This window comes from Taeniopygia guttata, chromosome 21, assembly GCF_048771995.1.
Source record: "Taeniopygia guttata chromosome 21, bTaeGut7.mat, whole genome shotgun sequence".
In the NCBI taxonomy this organism is placed as follows: domain Eukaryota; kingdom Metazoa; phylum Chordata; class Aves; order Passeriformes; family Estrildidae; genus Taeniopygia; species Taeniopygia guttata.
Window position 1 is genome coordinate 7,673,058 of NC_133046.1, and position 21,660 is coordinate 7,694,717.

General features: G+C 46.8%; 2 protein-coding genes across 5 annotated transcripts in view; both read right to left on the reverse strand.

Moving 5' to 3' along the window:
- The window catches only part of CDC42 (cell division cycle 42), a 29,862-nt gene extending 15,929 nt beyond the window's left edge, over positions 1–13,933 (reverse strand). For 3 of the 4 annotated variants that reach the window (XM_002194333.7, XM_012570472.5, XM_030289321.4), the window contains exon 1: positions 13,784–13,933. The gene's annotated coding sequence lies outside the window, so the exon portion shown is untranslated. Of the gene's footprint in view, positions 1–13,020; positions 13,477–13,783 lie in introns of those variants that run through there. The other variant, XM_030289320.4, reaches the window with a different exon arrangement.
- Positions 13,934–16,931: 2,998 nt separating this feature from the next.
- C21H1orf50 (chromosome 21 C1orf50 homolog) lies at positions 16,932–21,642 on the reverse strand. The gene is given in 4 exon segments (NM_001245262.2): positions 16,932–17,424; positions 18,062–18,193; positions 20,474–20,560; positions 21,455–21,642. Coding segments are annotated over 4 exon segments (549 nt in total). The 5' UTR covers positions 21,602–21,642; the 3' UTR covers positions 16,932–17,241.
- Between the last annotated feature and the right edge of the window lie 18 nt (positions 21,643–21,660).

Consider the following 21,660-nt stretch of genomic DNA (forward strand, 5'->3'; position numbering starts at 1 on the left):
AATCCTGACCCCAGGAAATCAGTAGCAAAGCTCTCACTGACTGACAGTATAATGTCATCCCAAACACTTATTTACAGCAAAAAAGTCTTGCTGCATAGTCTTTGTAAAGTCCTGATGGGGGGCAGGAGGTGTTGCAAGCAGCAAATTTGCCATCACAGGAACAGCAAAGCTTTAGCAAGCAAGGATGCTGCCGTGGCTCTCAGGTAACTGCAAGTCAGAGTAACTGTATTCAAAAATCCAAATCAATCCTTCCTTAACTATGCGTTTGGTCACTTCCTGGGGATTTCACTTCTTACAGTAATGTAAATAAAGTACAGTGCAAATCCAGATTTTTGAGGCTTTAGTCACAGCCAGCAATATGATTTGATACTGTATCACACCATCATGCCTGCAAGGAAAGGAAATTGCTAGGGACTCAAAAGAAACATACAATCCCCAACTCTTCAGATATCACAGGGTTGCTCTAAGATTTCAAGAAAGACAGCTACCTTCATAATAATCCTCAAAAGTTCCTAAGAACAGTATCTGTAGGGGAATACTAGCCTACTAGCCACAGCCATTCCCACAAGACCTGGACAAAACCACAAGCAGTTTTAGGAAATGGCAGATTCTCAGGGCAGGCCATCAGCCAGAACCTGATACACCAGGCACTCACATTGCCATCCTCATCTATAATTCTTCTTTCAGCAAGCACAGAGATAATAAATTATGTGCGTAAGCATCAAGTGTTGCCACCAGTCCTCTATTTGGTGATCCATTTCAATATCAACAGAATCTATTCATTTATGCAGATCTCAGTTTCCCAGCAGACATCCAGAAGGATGCACTGTGCAGATGTATCAACAAGGCCCTTCATTAATAAAACAAAAAGCTCTGCAATTTGGCCCTGAAGCAAACACATATTTACTCAGAAGGAAAAAGTAACTATTTACATTTCAAAAGACATCTTCTGTGTTCAGGCCAGCTCAACTGTTTACATCCAAGTACTATTATTCAATATTGCCTCAGTCGCAAAGGGCTCCCACAGCTCTGCCTTGCCATGCTGTCGGCGCTGACCGATCGCAGAGAAAGCCCCACTTCACAACAACAACAAAAAAAAGGCAACCAGGCAGAAAGCAGACAGTGGAACAGCACAGCTCAGGCCGATATTAAGAAAGTGTTCATGCTCAGAACAAAGGTGAAAAGGGGTGAGCCACTAATTAAGGTGATTTCAAAAGGAAAACATGCTAAAATTCAGAATGAATCCAAGTGCATTCCAGCTAATCCCAGCCACAGTCACTAGTATGCCCCACTCACATAGGCAACACAATTCTACCATCTTTCTTTCTACCATCCACCTTTCAGTTTAGGCAAAGCCCAAAGCATTCAGTGTAGGTAAGATGCTGCCTCCAAGAATTCATCTCAGAGTTACTAAATGAAGTACAAAGCAAGTCTCCAAACTGGGTTTCCCAGCCACATCTCATATGTTTTTCCAATTTCCACTCAAATTTGTTACACTGCCCAGTCAATCCCTGGAACCTGTGCTCCAGCTGTCCTTGCTCACCTCAGGGCTGGCACAAGTGGAGGAACATCCCTCCCACGTAACAGCACTTACAGTCAAACCTTTGGAGAAGCACTCTTTCCACACAGCTCTTCCCTACGCAGACCAGAACTCCTCCATGCTGTAATCCTCCCTTCCTGTTCTACCTGTAATTTGCTGGTTACACATCTGCTTCAGATCACCTTCTGTCCAGAGCCCAGAAAGCACACCAGAGATAAAATCCTGGCTCTGAAGCATTCCCTGTGCTCACTGCAACAGACCAATCCATTACTCTCCATAAACCCAGATTTTGTATATTACCAAAGAAACTCACATACACCTTTGTAAAAAGAAAAAACATAGGTCTAGTATTACTCTTTAAAGCTTATTACTCCAGAGAGCACCAAGCAAGCCACAGTACTAGAAAGCATCTAAGGTCACAGAGTGTGCCGCAAGCCTTCACTTCTTCCCTGTCCTTGGACACAGCCAAGTCCCCACGCTGACACTGGGCAAGAAGCTGTTGCTCTCTGGCAAGGGCTCAGGTCAGAGACTGGGGCTGACACAGCACCAGGGGCACACATCTCATTATGCTTGCCACAGCTCCGACGGCAGTGAGCTATCAGCCCTATGCACTCAGTTTTCTCTTGCAGAGAACACCAAATCAAGAGCATCTACAGGAGTACTGCTCATTCATTCTCTCTGCACCTCCAATTCCATCCTGAAGCAAAGCATTGGTGTGGTGCAGATCAACGACTCAAACAACACACCACTGCACTCTGGGTGAGACAGCACACACTATCTTTTTCTACCACTTGACCTCATCCTTTCAGTTTTCTGGCAGTGGGAACAAAACAAAGAGCAAATAACCCAAGGCCTTGCATTGGAGCCTAAATCCGAATTTGAATGGCACAACAGGGTTCTGGAAAAGCCCAGGCAGGGTTGTTTTCTTTCTTTTTTTTTTTTCCCCTCTTTTCTAAAACATAAAACTAACAGCATTTACCATGAAAACAATTGAACTGGATCATTGGAAATTCTCTATGAAACAAGCAAGTACCACTGCTCTCACACAAGTTGTTCAATTCTGGTTGCCCCCCACCACAATTAGACACTTCAAAATTACACATTAAAAGAAACCAAAATTGGAGCACATCTCTTAGGTAAAGAGACCCCCCCCCCATTTTTTTTTAATGGATGCATAACTTTATGTTTAAATACTGAAGATGGTGTAAGTTTTAAATAGATTTAGAGTGTTCAGCACAGGCCTCCAAAGTCTTAGCAGCAGCAAGTGGAGCTGTTGAATAAATTATTTTCCTTGGATTAGTAGACCTTCTAGATTAGCTGGATGAGCTAATTTTTGCACTTGTAAGAAGTCTACGGATCACAGCTGAAAACAAGCCAAGTTCTAAGGACTTAGATTCACTATTCTGCGATCTCCTCTTCCATAGGAATAGCTTCAAGGATACCTACATCCTTGACTTGTGGTTTAAAAGTAATTTAATCCAATTTGAGATTAACCACAGAATAACTCATCCTCAGAGTGCAACGACAAGGGAAATAGAAACAAAGAAGTTACAGAGGCTTTGGTCTTGTCTTCCCTCAGAAGTCACCACCTACTAAAAGGGCGTCTGTGTGTACAACACCCAGCAGAGAGACCAGTCCAAGCAGTTTTAAATATCTGAAGGAATTGAAAGAGACTGGAAACCACTGAAGTCATCCCAGTCTGAGGGCAGCAAGTGGATTTTGAGCCATGTAACTGTGCCATCTGGCCAAGCCCAGATGGGAGAGCTGATAAAGACTGGGACTACAACGCAGGTCAATATGACTTAGTTCTGTTGAAGGAGTTCTGAAGACTTCTTAAAAACATAAATAAAAATCACAAAAATATAAATTAAAAAAAAAAAAAAAACAGAGCATTGCACTGATTTGATCCCTCAAGCCTCTCTACAGTGTAACCAAAACCTTCAGCAATTCAATAAAGTACATGTTAACTAATGATACTTGCAGTATTCACTGGATTTTAACTTGCTCAGCATGTGATCACAACAGCAGGATTTCAGAGAACTCAATGCTCTCTTAGAGAACTGGGATCTGGCATCTGGAAACTGTGGATTACACAGCCATGCAAACTGTCAAATTCAGAGGCCCATTTTAGGAAAATTTTGCTTCAAAGCTCAATTACACTTTTGTGGAAGACAGCTGATCTGCATTTAGGATTAATTCCAGAAGTGTTAACAGAGATGCGAGTAATACAACAAACGAGGAACTGAAGTCTCCAGCAGGACATTCCAGAGCTTTGTAAACCTTCCTGGTGCAAAGGAAATTCAAGAGTGATGCAGTTTGGTCACACAGGCCTGTTCAAGCACCAAGACACTGACCAATCACAAGAGGCTGAAGAAATCCACAGTATCTCTGGCAGGTTCCCACTGACTAAGCACAAGCCATACCATCCCAAACACACTTGCACTTCCTGTGTAAAGTCTGACTTTCCCGTCCTAAAGGCAAGGCAAGCATATGAAATATGGTAGTACTACAGGAGCAACTGGCTTTCACAAACTTTCTGTCACTTAAGTGTAGCTCCAATCTGTTCCAGTACCCACGTGTACTATTAATGGGTGAAATTTTTTGGGGTTTTCTACACAATCAGTGTCCCCTACCACACCCAGAGTTAAGAATCTGCACAATCTCACCTTCACTCTTGCTTCACATGTAATCTAAAGGAGAAATCACAACCCTTCAAGTTTGTTAAAATTTCCCTAACTTTTAAGCTACTGAAGTTTTTTCAGGTTAAAATGTGCACATTCTCTCAGCCAAAGGAAACTGTGCCGTCAGATCTGTCTGCATGTCCTGAACTCGCTTCCTGCCTCAGCAGCACCACCACTTCCTCTATCAGGCAGGACTGAAACTGCTGCCATTTCATCACTAGGATCAGCTACCTTGGCTCACTGCAAGGTACTGCCAACCAAGAACCAATTTGTTGGCTCTATGGGATACACCATTAGTATAAGAGTTGAACCTTAGCCAGTCCATCACAGCTTCCAGATCCTGTTATAGCACCTACTCCTCATTCCAAGAAAACAAGCAGCCATTTCTGAAAACTAAGATTATTTTTTTTCCCCCATCCAATGGCATTTTACAGTTAACAGTTTATTCATCCAACTCAAAGCACTCAGGAGTCCACACTGACAGGAACAATATTCACAGGATTTTATTCATGAGCTCTGGTAACTACTTTTGCCCTTCCGTGGTAGTTTTATTTCATATCCTATAAAACCACACAGTTCTAAATAAAGTCCTGCTTTGTACTTGATAATTGCTTCCCAAATTAATCCAATCCATTTCAAGGTCCTTACCCTCAGCCACCTCTTCTAGCCCTACTACAAACTAACATTTTTGCTTTTCCAAGTGACAAATCTCTCCAGTCACAGGGGCATCAAGGAGAGGTACTTGGCTGCTACAACCCCAGCAACCTGATTTGCCTCACCAGAGATACCTACCAGCATTACATGGAGGAGGTACTCTACGCCTGTATTACAAACACTACATGACAAAGCTCACCACATACAACACACTGTTTCTCTGCAGAGATCCCAAGCCACTAACAAAGGGACTACATGAGCTCAGCTGCCAACCACAAAGGGAGAAGACCTTGGACCTCTTGGTACATTCACAAACCTGTGATGCAAAACAAACAGAAGCCACTCTCTGATTAGGAGTTAACTACAGAAGGATGAACTGGCACAGAAAGCAAAACAGTATCACCATGGCCAAAATTCTCCTCTGCACATCTGCAGCAACAATCTACAGACACAATGAAAATTCTCCAGGCCAAAGCCCACCTTCCAGCTTGCTAGGAATCATTTTCTTCATGAAGATCTCACCCCAGAACTAAACACATCTGCCACTTCTACACTAGTATGGTGATAAATGACACATAAAAGAATATATTAGGTTGTAAACTACCTGGTACCCAAGCTCAACTGCCCATCCTGGCCAGAGCTTAGGCTGCTACAGACACTTAATCTCTATACACAAACACACTTGTTCCCAGAGGTTCCAAGCCAAGCTTATTGCCTGGGTCTTTAGTTTCTTAGGCGAGGCTTAAACTGGCTGTTGCACTACAACCAGCACAGTATTGGAGTTCCACTCCTCTAGAGCAAGGCAAATCATGAAATCCAAGCTAAAACCTGCAAAAGCACAAGGGATGGACTTGAGACACAATATTGTACTCCATCAGTTCAGGATCTTGAAAAGGCCATCCTGCTTTAAGCATTGTTTTGGGGTTAACTGTCACTAACAGATCAGACACGATCCTTTGAATAGTACCAGTTCTCCTTGCAGAGTACAAATTCTGTCTCCAAAAACCAGTGTTGCTGTTTTACTTTATAAGCATGTCTAATTATGAGACAGAGCCACAAAAGCTCAGTTGCACTAGAAGCTTTGTCAAGATGAACACAAGAATTCAAGTAAAGACCTGGATCTGCAGTGGGTGGGTTTTTATCTGAGGTTGAAGAGACCGACAGGAGCAGAGCATATTGCTGGGCTCCATCCCACATGCCTGCTCACATCAACAGTCTCAAGCTAGTGCTGGATGTCACCATGAGAAATTTGTGGGTAGGTACACAAAAACAAGCAATGGGAAGAGCCACAAGATCACCATCACCAATAGAGCTGGATCAATATCATGACAGCCCTGATTTATCTCACAGGTTCCTGTTGTTCTTGAAACCCACAAAGTTTGCTATCATCATGGGAATCCTTGCTGGGAGGTAAAGCATGTGTCTGAGGTCCTTAAGCATCCCTTAATTTGCCACTCAACAGAACCTGTATACCCCAGCATCTCTGCAGGTTTGAAGTCCCATTTCTGGACAAATTACTATGAATTGCCAAAGAAGCAATAAGAGATCTCTTCTCAAAATGCAACTATCATAGAGCTATCATAGAACAAAATATGCCGAGCTGGAAGGGACCCCAATGTTTGAGGTCAACTTATATTTTCAATACTTAAAGCCATTTTTTTTTTCTAATTCTGTAAGATTTGAGAGCTACTTTGCACACCTTCCTAAAGACTCCTCACAATCACCTGGTACATACATGCACAGGACAGGAAGTGAAGACAGTTGGGCAGGAGAATTTGAATAACATGAGCCCAAACTACCAGCAGCACCATAACACACATTCCAAGTTTTGCAACTTCAAAAAAAGAAGAGGAAAAACATGTCATCCCATTTTAGCCCTAAATTCAAAACCAGAAAACTGACTCAGCAGGGTCTGCTGCCACACCAGTTACACTGCAGTACAGCTGCGCCTGCACCTCCTTTACCACAGGTACTGCCCACTATCCCACTTCAAGGCTCCAACCAACCACCTTTACCTGAACACAACGCCACAGAAAAAAGTGACAACTTTCCCATTATCACTCTGGTTAAGGTTACACTGTCAAAAGTAGCATCATGTAAGAAAAAAATTAGGCCAAAGCTCAGTTTGAACTTAACTTGGCAACTTCTGTTAAAAATAATTTTAAAATTTTTTACAAATATATTAATGGTAAAAAGAAGCGTATAACCAACCTCGGTTCCTTATTGGATGAGGCAGGCAACCTAGAAACTAAAGATGAGGAAAAGGCGGAAATGCTTAATGCCTTCTTTGCCTCAGTCTTTAGTAGTAAGGCAGCTTGTCCTCAAGACAACTGTCCTCAGGTGTTGATAGGTGGTACCAGGGAGCAGAATGGTCCCCTTGTTATCCAAGAGGAAGCAGTTACAGAACTACTGGGACACTTGGATATTTATAAATCAATGGGACCAGATGGGATCCACCCTAGGGTGATGAGGGAGCTGGCAGATGTGCTTGTGAAGCTGCTCTCCATCATTTATCAGAAGTTGTGGCTCATTGGTGAGGTCCCAGATGATTGGAAACTGGCCAATGTGACACCCATTTACAAAAACAGTAGGAAGGAGGATCCTGGTAATTACAGGCCAGTTAGCCTGACCTCAGTACCAGGTAAGATAATGGAACAGTTCATACTTAATGCTATCACACAGCACTTACAAGATGGTCAGGGTTTCAGACCCAGTCAGCATGGGCTTACAAAGGGTAGGTCATGTCTGACCAACCTGGTCTCCTTCTATGACCAGGTGACTCGTCTGGTAGATGCAGGAAAGGCTGTGGATGTTGTCTATTTAGACTTCAGCAAGGCCTTTGATACTGTTTCCCATAGCATACTCCTGGAAAAGCTGGCAGGCCATGGCTTGGATGGGAGCACCCTTCACTGGGTTAGGAACTGGCTGGATGGCCAGGCCCAGAGAGTGGTGGTGAACAGTGCTGCATCCAGCTGGGGACAGTCACCAGTGGTGTCCCTCAGGGGTCTGTGCTGGGACCAGTTCTAATTAATATTTTTACAGATGACATGGATGAGGGCATTGAATCCTTCATTAGTAAATTTGCAGACGACACTAAGCTGGGAGCTTGTTGATCTGTTGGAAGGACGGAGGGCTCTGCAGAGAGATTTGGATCAATTGGACGGATGGGCAGAGTCTAACAGCATGAAGTTTAATCAGTCTAAGTGCCGAGTTCTGCATTTTGGACACAAAAATCCCCTACAATGTTACAGGTTGGGGACAGTATGGCTGGACAGTGTCCAGGCAGAAAGGGACCTGGGGGTGCTGGTCAACAGCCAGTTGGATGAGCCAGCAATGTGCCTCGGTGGCCAAGAAGGCCAATGGCATCCTGGCCTGCATTAGGAATTGTGTGACCACCAGGAGTAGGGAGGTTATTCTTTCCCTATACTCAGTGCTGGTGAGACCACATCTTGAGTACTGTGTCCAGTTCTGGGCCCCTCAGTTCAGGAAGGACATTGAGATGCCTGAGCATGTCCACAGGAGGGCAACGAGGCTGGTGAGGGGCTGGGAACACAAACCCTACGAGGAACATTTGAGCGAGTTGGGGTTGTTTAGTCTGGAGAAGAGGAGGCTTAGAGGTGACCTTATTGCTCTCTACAACTTCCTGAAGGGAGGTTGTAGACAGGTGGGGGTCGATCTTTTCCACCGGGCAGCAACTGGCAGAACAAGAGGACACAGTCTCAAGCTACATAAGGGAAGGTTTAGGTTGGATATTAGGAAAAAAATTTTCACTGAAAGAATAATAAAATACTGGAATTGTCTTCCTAGGGAAATGGTGGAACCACCATCTCTGGATATGTTTAAAAAAAGACTGGACTTGGCACTTGATGCTATAGTCTAATTGTGGTGTTAGAGTATAGGTTGGACCTGATTATCTTAGAGGTCTCTTCCAACCTCATTATTCTGTGATTCTGTGATTACCACTGGAAAAACCTGCCCCAGATTAAGCACTGGGACCTGTGTGGGGTTACATTAAGTCCTTTTCTGCCAAAGCCATTTTAATCTTATCTTATTACTCTTCACTTTCATACTCTACAGGAGGCTGTATTCCTCCACCATGCAACAAAATCCTGTTCAATATTTTACTATCACTTAAAAACCCCTATTTCACTAACTTAGTTGCATACTGATAATATTTACAAATACAACCTGCACCTACACTCTTACTTGAACACAGCATCCAACCATGGCCCACGTGGCCCTGATGGTTCTCCCCATTTTCTTGTGGCCAGTTATATTCAACAGAGGTAGAAAAGACATTGACAGAAGTTCCTCTATTTTGAGGCATGTTTTTCTTTCATGAGAAGCACCCTGTCTTGCACACTGCAGTAGATCCTGCTTACTCCTGTTATGCTCAGGGAACAGGACAGCTGCAGGTCCTCCATCCACACAAACAGAAAGTTCCTGGGAAGGTGCACTGTGTTCAGGGACAATAGCTCAGGCTGTGTACCAAGATGCTGTTTGAAGACTCCAAAGATAAAGCTTGGTTAAAAAACACTGCAAAAGCAACTGAGCTGAGCTATCCTGGATCACCGTTAAAAAAAAGTAGCTGGAAGGCTCACCAACACCATGAGAGCAGCTGGGGAGCTGCCCTTCATTCACCTAACCAACAGAAGGAAACAGAGCAGCTGGAACCATCCCACTTTGCCCAGCCCAAGATGAGCCTTAGCAGCCCCCTTCTCAAGACCAAGAGCCTGCTGGGCAACTGGCAGTTATTCAGCCATGGCCAGATGCACAAGAGGCTCACAAAAAAAGTAATAGCACTCCAGGACATGGGAGACTCAGCAACACTTCATACACACTAAACCCTGAAGCACCACTGAACTCAAGGCAACTGCTCAAACACACTGATGCAGTCAGATCCAAGCCTCACACAAGCCCCTCTGCACTCAGCTGTTCCCCAGCCACTCTTTGGCATGCACAGTCATCCAGCTCATCGAGTGGCAGAGGCCTTCCTGACTTGCATACAAAGCTGCAGGAGCACTTTTGTCATCATTTCCCCAAACAGAATACTCATTGGCCAGAAACACAGCACAGCATCCTTCAACTTGAGAAGAGCTGAGCAATTCAAACCAGCTTGTTCCAAAGCAAGACAATTCTGGCAGCCTCAGCTACTGCTCTGAGTCTAACAACACATGCCACAGCAACCCTCTGCAATTCCCCCAGGGTCTCTACTGGTCCCAATCCACAGCAGCCTAAGGCTTGCTCTAACACCACCTCAGCTTGGTGAAAACCTTCACCTGCCAGTGTTTGGTCCATGCTGGAAAACACATGCTGATCCCACACAATCTGATCATAGGCAAGGACAACTTGGCAAAAATGTAGCTGGAAATACCTACACACCCTCTCCAGACAAAGGCCCCAAGGAAGACCTCATGTTACTTAATTTAAAAAGCTTCTGTATTGGTTTTTCATGGGACAAGAAAATGGTGCATGGACCAAATCTCCTGGTAGGAATTATGCCACAACACTCCGAAGTAATGGAGTGAACTGGCAGTACAAGAGCTTAAAACAGAATAACAGCTTTTAAGAGCTTTTGAAAACAAATTCTTTGTTTTCTCTTTATAAAATATCACTTGTTTGGAAGAAAAATCAACACTCTCAACACCACTCTACTGAAAACAGGCCAATTAGTATTATGAAGTCTTACAACTCTTTAGGTCAGAGTCATTCTCTGGAACTCCAAGGGGAGATTACAAAGAATAATTACACAAACTCTGCTTCTTGCTCTGTTTGCAGTTTTCTGCACACCCAGGGCCAGGTAATCAAATTCAGTTCATCCACTCAAAAGCAACCTAAAGGATCCCCCACCAGAAGCTGGGAATTACCTGCCTGAATGCCATTCCTGTCACTCACCTCAGGTATTAACATACACACCGTGGGCTGCAAGGGGCAGCTGACCACTATGTTGGGGTGGCCAGACATCCTCAGAGAGGGCGAACTTTTGTCCCAAGCTTCAGCCCTTGCAAAAACTCTGGAGAAAGGGATTTCTTTACCTACCACTCCTAATGGCAGTCCTTCCTGAGGGATATACACTTAGCTTGTATAGTGTCAAACCATAATAAAGTGTAGGGTCTGGGAGAAGCCAGATAATTAAATGGTGACAGGCTGCAGAAATGTAAAGATACTTTAAATTTCTTTTAAAACTTTGCATAAAAGCTTATCTGGTCAATAAGTTGTTTCATTTGTCATATATAAACTAGTGAATGCAGGATGCTTTCACCTACATTTAATGTAAGGGAGTGAAAGGAGCCAAGGAAGAAGACTAAGTGGTTAGAGAGCTTCTTGCTACCTGAAGCACCAGAAACCAATTTCACTCCCATTTGATTTGACAGAACTTTCATCTTCTAAAATGAAAAAGATGTCATTCTTTCCTAGGCAAAGAATCTTTTCCTAAAGAGCAAGGATAACTAAACCCCCTACAATTCCTCCTAACTGTCTCTTACTCCAGAGACTCGTACCATAAATTCATGATGGAGCCAAATGACAGCAGGAGAGCTCAGCTCTCCTGACCACAAAGGGCAGGCAGAGGAATGAGCAGGATCAAAAACACAAGCCCACAGACAACTTTTAAAAGCTGTGAGTACTCACATGGGCATCAAGTAGATTATACACATCTCACCCACAACATCTTACACAAACCTCAGCTGTAGTGCAGCATGTTCATTTACTGTCCGAGTCTTCTGGAGCTAACAGCAGAGCTGGAACCCAGGTACACCAATCCCCCATGGTAACAAGAGAGCTGCTGAAAAGGTTTTAATTGTAAGGTCCAGCTATCTATGCTCATAAAACTTGGAAAATTACTTTAGTACTACAGCTGCATTTTAATCAAAAAGAAACTTTCCATCAAGATTAGTGGCCAGCTTCATGCTGCACTTTCCATCAGCCTCACACAGGGTTTACAGCAAGGAAAGCCCACAGAACACTTATAAGAGAAATCCCTGGGAGCTTCACAGGGGCTCAGTTTATGTTCACTGTTGGCTTTTAGCAGAACGATAGTTTCAGTTTTAGGTACTTCACACTCTAGAGCTTCCAGAGCTTTTCTATTTAAACAGTAAAAACATCATGAACTTCCCAGTCATCAGATTTAGGCAAACAACCCTAAAGCAGAGCACTTAATGATTCAGAGCATCAGTTGCAGGTCATGAATAACCAAGTTCAAAGTATGCAAATTTAGTGATTAAAATTTCTGCCTAGGATATGCTACCAAAGTGAAAACATGTTTTATCTTGCACCACAGTAATTTTTTATTCCTTGCCATGACTTAATTTTTTTTTTTTGTTACTGAAGCATAAATGAGAAAAGTTTAAACACCAAACCATTTTTACAGTTGGCAACATACTTATTCAAACCTTACATGCCTAAGACCTGACTCAAATATAGTTACCTATATTATCTTCCTCAGAACCTTACACTGTCAACAAGAGTACAAAGCAGAAGTTTACAACAGAAGGGAAATTTACAACAGCTTCTTCACATACAGCTTCCTCACATTCAGCCAGCTGAATATAATTTGCTTACAGAAAAACAGAAGCTGTAATGCTTTACTGAGTTATCCAAATCAGCACTACAAAGAGCTTGATGCAGGTTTTAAATGCCCCTTCCGGAAAAAAAAAGAAAGTGTTTGGGGCACTGCAACTCAATACTTTGAACAGCCCACACCTCCTTTCCTGGCAGAGAAGCACAGACAAAGACAATCATAGATGGCCAGACCAAGCAAGCCAGTTCTGATCACCCAGTTGCCATGTCTGATCACTCAGTTGCCATCTAACACGGCCTCTTTGCCAGAGCTTCTCTTCCTCATGCTGCTGTCAAGACAGGATCTCTGGCTGCCCTGGCCACAGCATCCACACAGAAAGGACACCAGGAATACCTACCATTCTTTGTTAAGCACAGGTTTCCAATGCTAGGTCTTCACAGCTACCTGGCTCTGTGACTGTCTCCTAGTGCTGTCACCAGCTGCAAGTTCTACCTACTTACAGATACACAACTGAAATCTACATCACTAAACCGGACCTTTAAAACAGAGACAGGGGTTATGCTGCTCCAGTATGTACATTTTTATGAGATTTCCAAGGAGAATGAAAAACATATGTCAACACCAACCTTCGAAGCAGTGCTAGCTCCTGGCGCAGATACAGCCAGAGGCATCACGATGTAACGAGAGCTGTGGGACAGCTTTGGATAACCCACAGCACTGCAGCTCGTGAGGCAGATGCCCAGAACAGTCTGCGACTTCTCGACTGAGCGCTGTCTGTGCAGGGCACATAGCTAGAGCTCAACTCCTCGCCATGCCCGCACCTCGCTGCGGTTCAGGGCTCCTATGCCCGCAGCCCCTCCAGGCTTCTCCCACAGCCCCGAGCGCTACCGGGCTGTGCCGGGCTGCACCGAGTGCGGAGGGCCGCGGCCGAGGCCGGGACGGGCAGGGCGGGGCGGGGCTGGGACGGGCAGGGCCAAGGGAGTGCGGACGGGCCCCGCCATGGCTGCGGGAACGCTTCCTGCGCCGTTCCGAGGGTCCAGTCCGACGGCCGCCCGGAAGCGGGGGAAGGGTGGGCAAGAGAAGCGGCGGCCATGCCGACCGTCTCAAAAGACCAGGCCCACAAAGGCAAGCGTCCGCCAGCAGCCACCGGGACCCGCCGGGAGGAGGCCGCCCTTCCCCCCGGCAGGCGGCTGCCGGGGAGGCCCCGCACGCACAGCCGGCCCGGCAGGGCGGCTCCGCACAGCGGGCGCCCCGGCCGAGGTGAAGGCCAGGGCTCCATTGGTGGGTGCGCGCGGAGAGCAGGACCGGTCGGTGGTCCCGGTGGTCCCGGAGCTCGGCCGGGGGTCCCAGTCCCGTCTCCGCCCCCCTCCCCCGCCCCCCCACTCTCACCTCGGACGCTCCGCCGGGCGTTGGCAGCTCACTGCGGGGTCTCCTCGGCGCAGGCACAGGGGCAGTCGATTGACGTCACCGCGCAGCGCGCTGGTGAGGGGCGTGCCCGCTAGGACGCCCCCTGCCGGCCGCGGCTCGCAGCGCGCTGCGCGGAGCGGCAAGGGGCGCGCGCGGCCTGCCGGATGTGGGGCTCGCCGGCACAGCGCCCAGGCTCCCTCTAGGTTGCTTTTGGTGTGGTTTGTTGGTTTTTTTTTTTTGTTTTTTGTTTTTTGTTTTCTCGGTTTTTTCGTGGTTTTTTTGGTTTTCTGTCTTTTCTCCCTGGACCTGAAGCCGACATAAGAAGGGCCAAAGATCCACAGTTCATCCTGTTGGGACACTCCTCGTGGCTGGGAGATGACACGCCAGAGCAGAGGTCACTTATGGCAAGTTAAATCCCCTAACCACCCCCATCGCCCAGGAACAAGAGGCCAGAAAGAAAATCTCCAGGCACGACTACTTTGAGAAGCAAAGCAAAAATCTGGCCTGAAACAGAAAACTACAGAGTAATTCAAATATTAAAAGCTGGAAAAAGCTGCAAGTACCTATGCCAGCAGCTTCAAGTCACGAAACACTGGCTCTGGAGAGCACATGGAATGGGTCAAACCCTCAAACCATCTTTGTGTTGGACCTCTTAAATGAGCCCTGGTCCATCTGCATGGCCAAAGACAGAACACAATCCACTCTGCCCAACGTAATGGTGTCAGAAGCATATCTGTGCCTTCTGCAAATATTCTGCATCCCTGGGGATTTTCAAAAGAGACACTGCCTTCCAAATATGCTCACTGCTGCCCTGAGCACTCACAAAAGAGCAAAGGAAGAAGAACATTTTCAAAAGAATTTTCAAGATGAAATCATGAATGGATATCAGTGTCTCACTGTCTCTTCCAGATGATTTTCAATTAAATCCCTGCCCTGTCAAGCACAAAGGTACCAGCTGGGTAGAGGCTGAGCCGCGTGGATGAGATCAAGAACCTGGAGAGACCCTGGAGTCTCCCACAAGGCACCATCTCATAATTCCTCCAGAAACTCATTCTTGATGCAAGCATCACATGAGGCTCCACCTCAGCCAGCTTCATCCTTGACTGTGTTCCAGATTATGTGTTGCTTTGGCTCTAGAGCACCTTCCAGTATTTCTGATGATACCTCACAGTTCTTTGGCTTTAATTACATTTCACCAGTGCATAAGCAATATTGAGGAAATTGTTCCCCCTTTCCATCAACTGCTCCCTGCACCAGCCTCATTCCCCATTTCCCACAGTGCCAAGAACACTGAGGATGACTATGAGCTCATCACCTCCATGTCCTGTCTCTTGAGGCCTCCTTTGTCTTTTCATACAAAGCCATAATAGTTTTGCCTTTTGGGAGCAAATCCAAGAGAAAGACTTGACAGTGCCTAGAGGAACTGCAGAACACTGGTGACTTGTGGGGTATGGAGGGCCAGGGGTGTCTGCTAGACACACATGACATCCCACCAAAGGCTACAGAGGTCCACAACCACCACTCCCCAGTCCTCTTGTGTGTGCCATGGTACAGATATTAATGATGGAAACAGATAAAACCAGGGCAGGAATCCTCACTTCCCAGAGGAGCATAAATCAACACACGTGAAGATCTGGTGTTGCTGTAATTAGCACCACACAAAGTCCATGCAGTAATTAACTTTCTCCCTTCCAAGTTAAGATATAATAGCATGCAGTAAAATCAGACTCAAGGCAGTGAAAAAGCAGAGAAACACCCTGTCAAATTCAGCACCTGTAACTTGTTAAGGAATTAATTATAGCCTGGTCTAATACTACTACTACTACTAACAAATTCTTGTTAATATGTCCTTGTGCTCCAAGTGAGGAAAGATATTGAAAAAAAAGCCTCATATTGAATCCAAGGAACAGGTTTCTGCCAAACAGAGGCTCAGCCATGCGGGGATGTAGGTGAGCTACTGCACTAGACAGAGCTAGGAGAAGAAAATCTGGGACAAAAAAATCCTGGGCTAGGGAGCTGCCCCAAACCTTCCAATCCTCTGTAACACCAGTAGGAAACAGCTCTTCCCATCAGGAACTGTCACTGCCAGCAGCCTTGAGCATCTCCCAAGGCAAACTTCCAGTGCATGGGGATGAGGACAGAGGGATGCTAGAGACTTGATGTAAGGCTGTGTCCTGCAAAGGGGGAATAAACTCCAGCAATGGCAAAACACAGTGACAGTGCTGGTCCCCAAGGGTCTCATTTTTGCAGATGCATTCACAGTCAGGCTCCACCAAGAAGCACAAACTCCATCCATAGCTGGCCCAGATCCCAAGGTCAGAATTCAGCTCGTACAAGTGGTCCCCAACACTCCCATGTTGCCCATAGAGGTGGCAAGGTGATTGTGTACATGCAATGCCTGAAGTAGCATATAAGATCATCTTGTCATGTCAGAAAAGTGAGCAAGTCATGGGAGAATCCAACCAGATCTAATGTTACATACCAGGATCCAACCTGAACATCCTCTCTGTCAATAAATTCCAACTTTGGCTCCTCACAGAAAAGCAGGCAAGTTCCTGAAGAAGCCCCGTGTGGCTCGGCAGAGGGAGGATTTCTCCTCAGCAGCTCTGATCTTTACTTCTCTCTAGTTTTCCTAGATGGAAAAAATATGCTGGGGGTATCCTACTAGCTCCACATGCCACTAAGTCTTCCTGGCAAAGCTAAAGGTATTTTTGCCACGCAGGAAGAACACAGGGCCTGTCTTGGTGGTACATATGAGATCATGGTTTATTTTACTCTCCCCACTGCTCTGGCATAAAGTCATCCAGTATCCTGCCTCTACCTAGCAGCTCATGCACTCAAATCCAAGGGGGAATGCATGAGGATGTGAAACACACATCATCTGACGAACACCTGAAGCCTGCATGGTACTTTTGAGGATGCTCTTTCCAGAGAAAAGCTTCATGTTCCCAGCTCAGGGATTCAGACCAGCTAGGACAGAGACCAGAAGACTCGTCACAGCAAACCCTTTGCACAGGCTTTTGACCACTCTTCCCAGACCACAGAGCTCTCTAAATATGTGCATTTTAATAAGGGGGAAAATCCAGCCCTGAGATCATTACCTGACACATTCACAGTGAGGTACACCAGAGCCAGGCAGATAGGAGATATTATTTTACAACATTAGCACATCTGCCCCAAGCATTTCTGCTTTTTGCTCCAAGCACTCTTGGAAGTCACACCTCCTGGTATCATCTGCCTCTTGCTACAGCTTGCCATAGGTCAATGAAGTAAATTATTCAATTACTAGAAAGTCCAGTAAGACTGAATGTAGAATTAATCTCCTTAAAGCACAAAAGCAATCAGTATTTTTGTTTCTTGGTCTATTTCACCCTGCCTTTGGCAGCATACAGGTACTGTGTCCCCTCACTCAGGGACTCTGCTCAGGGGGTCCTGTGTGGTCACTTGGTCACGCCCTGGAAGTTGGGCTCCATGCACAGGGGTAGTGCTGCCGGCTGGCTCAGCAGCTTCTCCAGGACAGTTATTTCAGCATCTCGTCTCTCTATGTCCTCAAACGGAGTCCAGGACATGTCATGCTGGAGCTTATAGGCACCAAGAAATTCATGGGGAGTGGTACCCCATTCCTGGTGGAGAAAAGAGAGATTCCATCAGTGTTCAGGTTTCCTTGGAGCTTGGCTGTGCTGTCTCTCACTTTGAAGCAGTCCCAGCTACATGACCATACCATTTCCTAACCTAAATACAGGCTCAGATACCCCAAGTCCAAGATCAGGTCGAGCTCCAGCACTGCTGACAGAGGAAGGCTTGCGGACACAAGATCTCCCTGACCTGCCCGGAAGCTTCCACCCTGCATGTAAGAAAACAGGTAGTCTGGAAGGAGGAGATCTCCAGGATCATCTCTTCAGCTGCCTGGGCTGAAGTACCTGAAGAGACCCTCCTCCCAGGCAGCCACACCAGCAAGGGAAGGCTCAGGGCCCACTGTCAGTTTGCACTTTCAGGCAAAGAACCGCAGTGCCAAAAGACAAAATTCACGTCCACGCCCCAGATGGCTTCTTGCCATTCTCCATCAAGACCCAGAGAACTCCATAAAATGGCTCTGGCCCCAGCAGACTAACCAAGAGCAAGGGCAAACACTAAACCTGAGTAGGGACAAACAAATGTCCCCATCAAGCTGGTGCTTCTGTCTGAGCTCCATATGTTTCCAAGCACCAGAAACATTACTTTTTTCCTCTCTCTGCTTCTTCATGGCCTGTAACCACCCACCTTAGGAGACAGGATGGAGAAATACCGCTGCCCACTCTCCCGCCTGTACATGTAGTAAACATTTCCTGGCTTCTTCACAAGGTTGCAGGCCACGTGGTTCAGATCAGCATCCCTGTTAGCTTCATCCAAGACCTGGAATACACAAAACTTAACATCTTTACACTTGAAATAAAATGACAACATGGTATTGCCTCTCAGCCGTAGTCCAAGGCACATCACTTGACCTATAGGTCACAAGGCCTTGATCTCCCTGGCACACAGGAAGGAGACGCTTTCCAAAGAGATGAAGTTTTTTCCAATTCTTCCTTGTCTGTAGGACTTCAGAGAACCTCTCCACAGAGGTGGAGATACCTCTGCATCTCACCCCAGATTCACCTCTACACTTGACACCACCACATGCTGGGCTTATTCCTCATCTCCACAAACAGCTGCTGGACTGGGGCCTTGTCTTGGTTTGAAAAGACAGAAATCTGCTAAGGAAGGTAGGAGCCTCTCTTGAAATGGAAAATGTAAACCTCCTCCCTCCAAATTATTATAATTTTGAAATTAAGAGGGCTCTCAGACAAAGATATGGGAGTAGGAATAACAATTCTTTATTAGAAAAAAAAAATGCAGTAATATAAAACAATACTGACAGAATCAGAAATATGATCTGACACCCTGTTGGTCAGGCTGTTGGTAGCAGTCTGACTAAATAATGGCTGCAGTCCTCCTGGAGTGACAAATGTGGTTCTGGTGGAGCAGGAATCCTGTAGAAGGATGTAGTTTTCCTCTGAAGGTCCAATGGTAGTATAGATGGGCCTGGTCTTCCATTGGGAATCCAGTGGAAAACAAAGCTGCTTTTCTGGGAATCAAGTGGGAAAAGGCTGACTGTGGTCTTCCAAATGTCAGAGTATATCCAGGTAGGAATGCTTGGCTCCTCCCCCTGGGCAGAGTATCTCCCAATGGGATGATGTAATTTTATCACTCATGCAGTGACACTCAATGGCCCATTAACAGAAGAGATCTCCCCAGAGGGAGGATGGGTCATAGAAGAGATAAAGAAAACTGCCCCACCTGGTTTTAACAGGTGACCCATTAACAGGACATAACTGTCCCACCTCTAACAGATGGCAATAGAATACACACCTCCAGCCACAACTTGAATTTGCAACCTAAGACAGGCCTTCCTGCTGTACCCCGCAAGGGAAGGGGCAGCAAACAAAGAAGAATTCATCTCCCCCGTTCCACCACCTGACTGCTCCAGCTCCACTAGTTAATGATTACATGATATAATGGCCTCAATGGCAGGATCAGTTGCAATGACTGGCAGATCCTTCCCACTCTGGCTACTGATTTTACTCCTAAGAGTGGAAGGCTGGACTGATGAACACAGCCAAGCCCTGCTGTGTACTCCTGGGACCACCCACTCCAGCAAATGAATCAGAATAAACATGAAAACCAAGCTTCTCATTAGGTAGAGAACTCATCTTTCCCAGTATGGAGGCCTGAAAGCCAACCAGTCCCTTTAAGCTTGGGGACGCAAAAGCAGGCAAGGAGAAACACCCCTCTTAGATGAGAGTGAGAAGTGCCTCACTCCCATAGGCCTTTGCAGGCACATATTAATGTCTTAAGTTCCATTGGTTCATACAGTTGTCCACCCCAGTTCAGACACCTGTTCACCATATTTCCTAGAATGTTCTCCTCTCTCCTGATCCCCATTGGTCCCAGTTTAAGGTCATGTTCCACCTCTGTTACCTTATTGGTTCCCCTGGTTAGCTGCCCCTCCTCTGCACCATTTTCATCTGTTCCCATTGGACCTTGACCCTCAGATGCACCCCTTTTTCACCATGTAAAACCCTTTGCCCTCAGTCCAAGTTTGTCTTTGTCCCTGGATTCCCTTTGAGGCTTAATAAACCATCCCCGGATTTCCATACAAAGACCCATCCTTTGCCTCTGTTGTCAGCTATCATAGCGGGCATGCTCCAGGCCCCGAAAGTGCTAGTTGCTCACAGTGGAACCCACTGAAGCACACCGCCTTATCCCAGGGCCTCAGATCCAGCTAGAGCCACATCATCATCAGATCCTTCTAAGAGCACAGTGCACACACAAATCACCAGTCCCAAAACCAGAGTCATCTCTCTCTGTCCTGATACCTGCAAGCTGCTTTGGACCAGCCACACTTGCTCCCCTACTGTATTCACAAAGTCCTTCCTGGTTGGCTGAGGATGCAGGGAAAGCACAAAAATCAACCCTCCCCCATCCCCCTTGACACTGGACAATAAACCTCCTTATTTTTCCACTAAATCTTCTCTGCTCAGCTCCTGGCCCCAACTCGCACGTAGACCACAGCTCTCCCCAAATGCTCAGCAACAGCAGCAGATGCTCATCTCCCAAGTCAAGGCAATAAGCCTTCTGCCCATCCTTACTCACCTTCCGCGCCTGCTCCTGCAGGTGCCGGATCTGCTCAGCAATGACTGTCAGTTTGCTGCAGGCATTTGCTCGGATAAAGTCATTGGCCTGGGAGAGAAAAGCAGGGCTGGTCAGAACAGGAAGGACCACAGCCCTTTGGACTGTGCTGACCCAGTTATATGGTCAAGCTCAAGGCATCAACAGCTGGGGGCCAGGAGGTGTCCTGGCACCCCCAGGCAGTAGCAAGGACCAGGAGCTGTCTGGATAGGCTGAGGGGCAGTGAGAAGGAGTAGCAGGACATACTGGGAGGCAATGGATTGGACTGGGAGGTAGTGTAATACACAGGGAGGAGGCAGTAGGACATACACTGAGCATCTAGATGAACTGAGAAGCTCTGGGGTACATCACTGGAGATCAGTAGGATGTACTCTGAGGCACTGGGGGGATAGTATAACATACTGGAGCGCACTAGGAGGACCAGTAGAACATATCAGGAAAAACTGGGGTGGACTGAGAGTCAGGATGGACTGGAAATCACTGAAGCAGTCATAGGACATATCAGGGGTGCTAGGATGGACTAGGAGGATGGTAGTGGGAAGCATCTGTACATGTTGCTGTGAACTATATATAGTGGGACATACTGGGAGGCAGCAAAGCATACTGGGATGGGACTTCAGTGAGATGCTCTAAGAGTCACTGTGGGGCAGCAAGGCACAGTGGGAAGTACTGAAGTGCAATGGGAGGTTCTGGAGACACCAACAACGTGGGAACTCGGGAAAATACTGGCAGGACACTGCAACATACTGGGAGAGGACAGTGGGAAATGGTGGGAAATAGCATAGGTCACATCAGGAGGCCGCCAGGGCCACCGAACAGCAGCGGGACACGCTGGGAGGCACCAAGGCCACCGCCGCCTGAGAAGGCCCCGGAGACGTCCGGGAGGCAGCGGACAGCAAGCCCAGTCCTGCCCCCGCAGCCCCGCCGCTGGGACCCTGCCCTCACCTGCTGCACCTGCTGGGCCAGGGCCACTAGGTCCCCGGGCTCCCCGACGCGGCCTGCGCGGCCGGCGCTGCCCTCGACCAGGGCCAGCCCGGGCCCGGGGCCGGGGCCGCGGCCCTCGTCCCCAGGCTTCGCGCCGCCCTCCGCCATCGGCAGCCACGACCAACCGCTTCCGCCCGGCGGAGAGGCTTCCGCCGCGGCCACAGCGC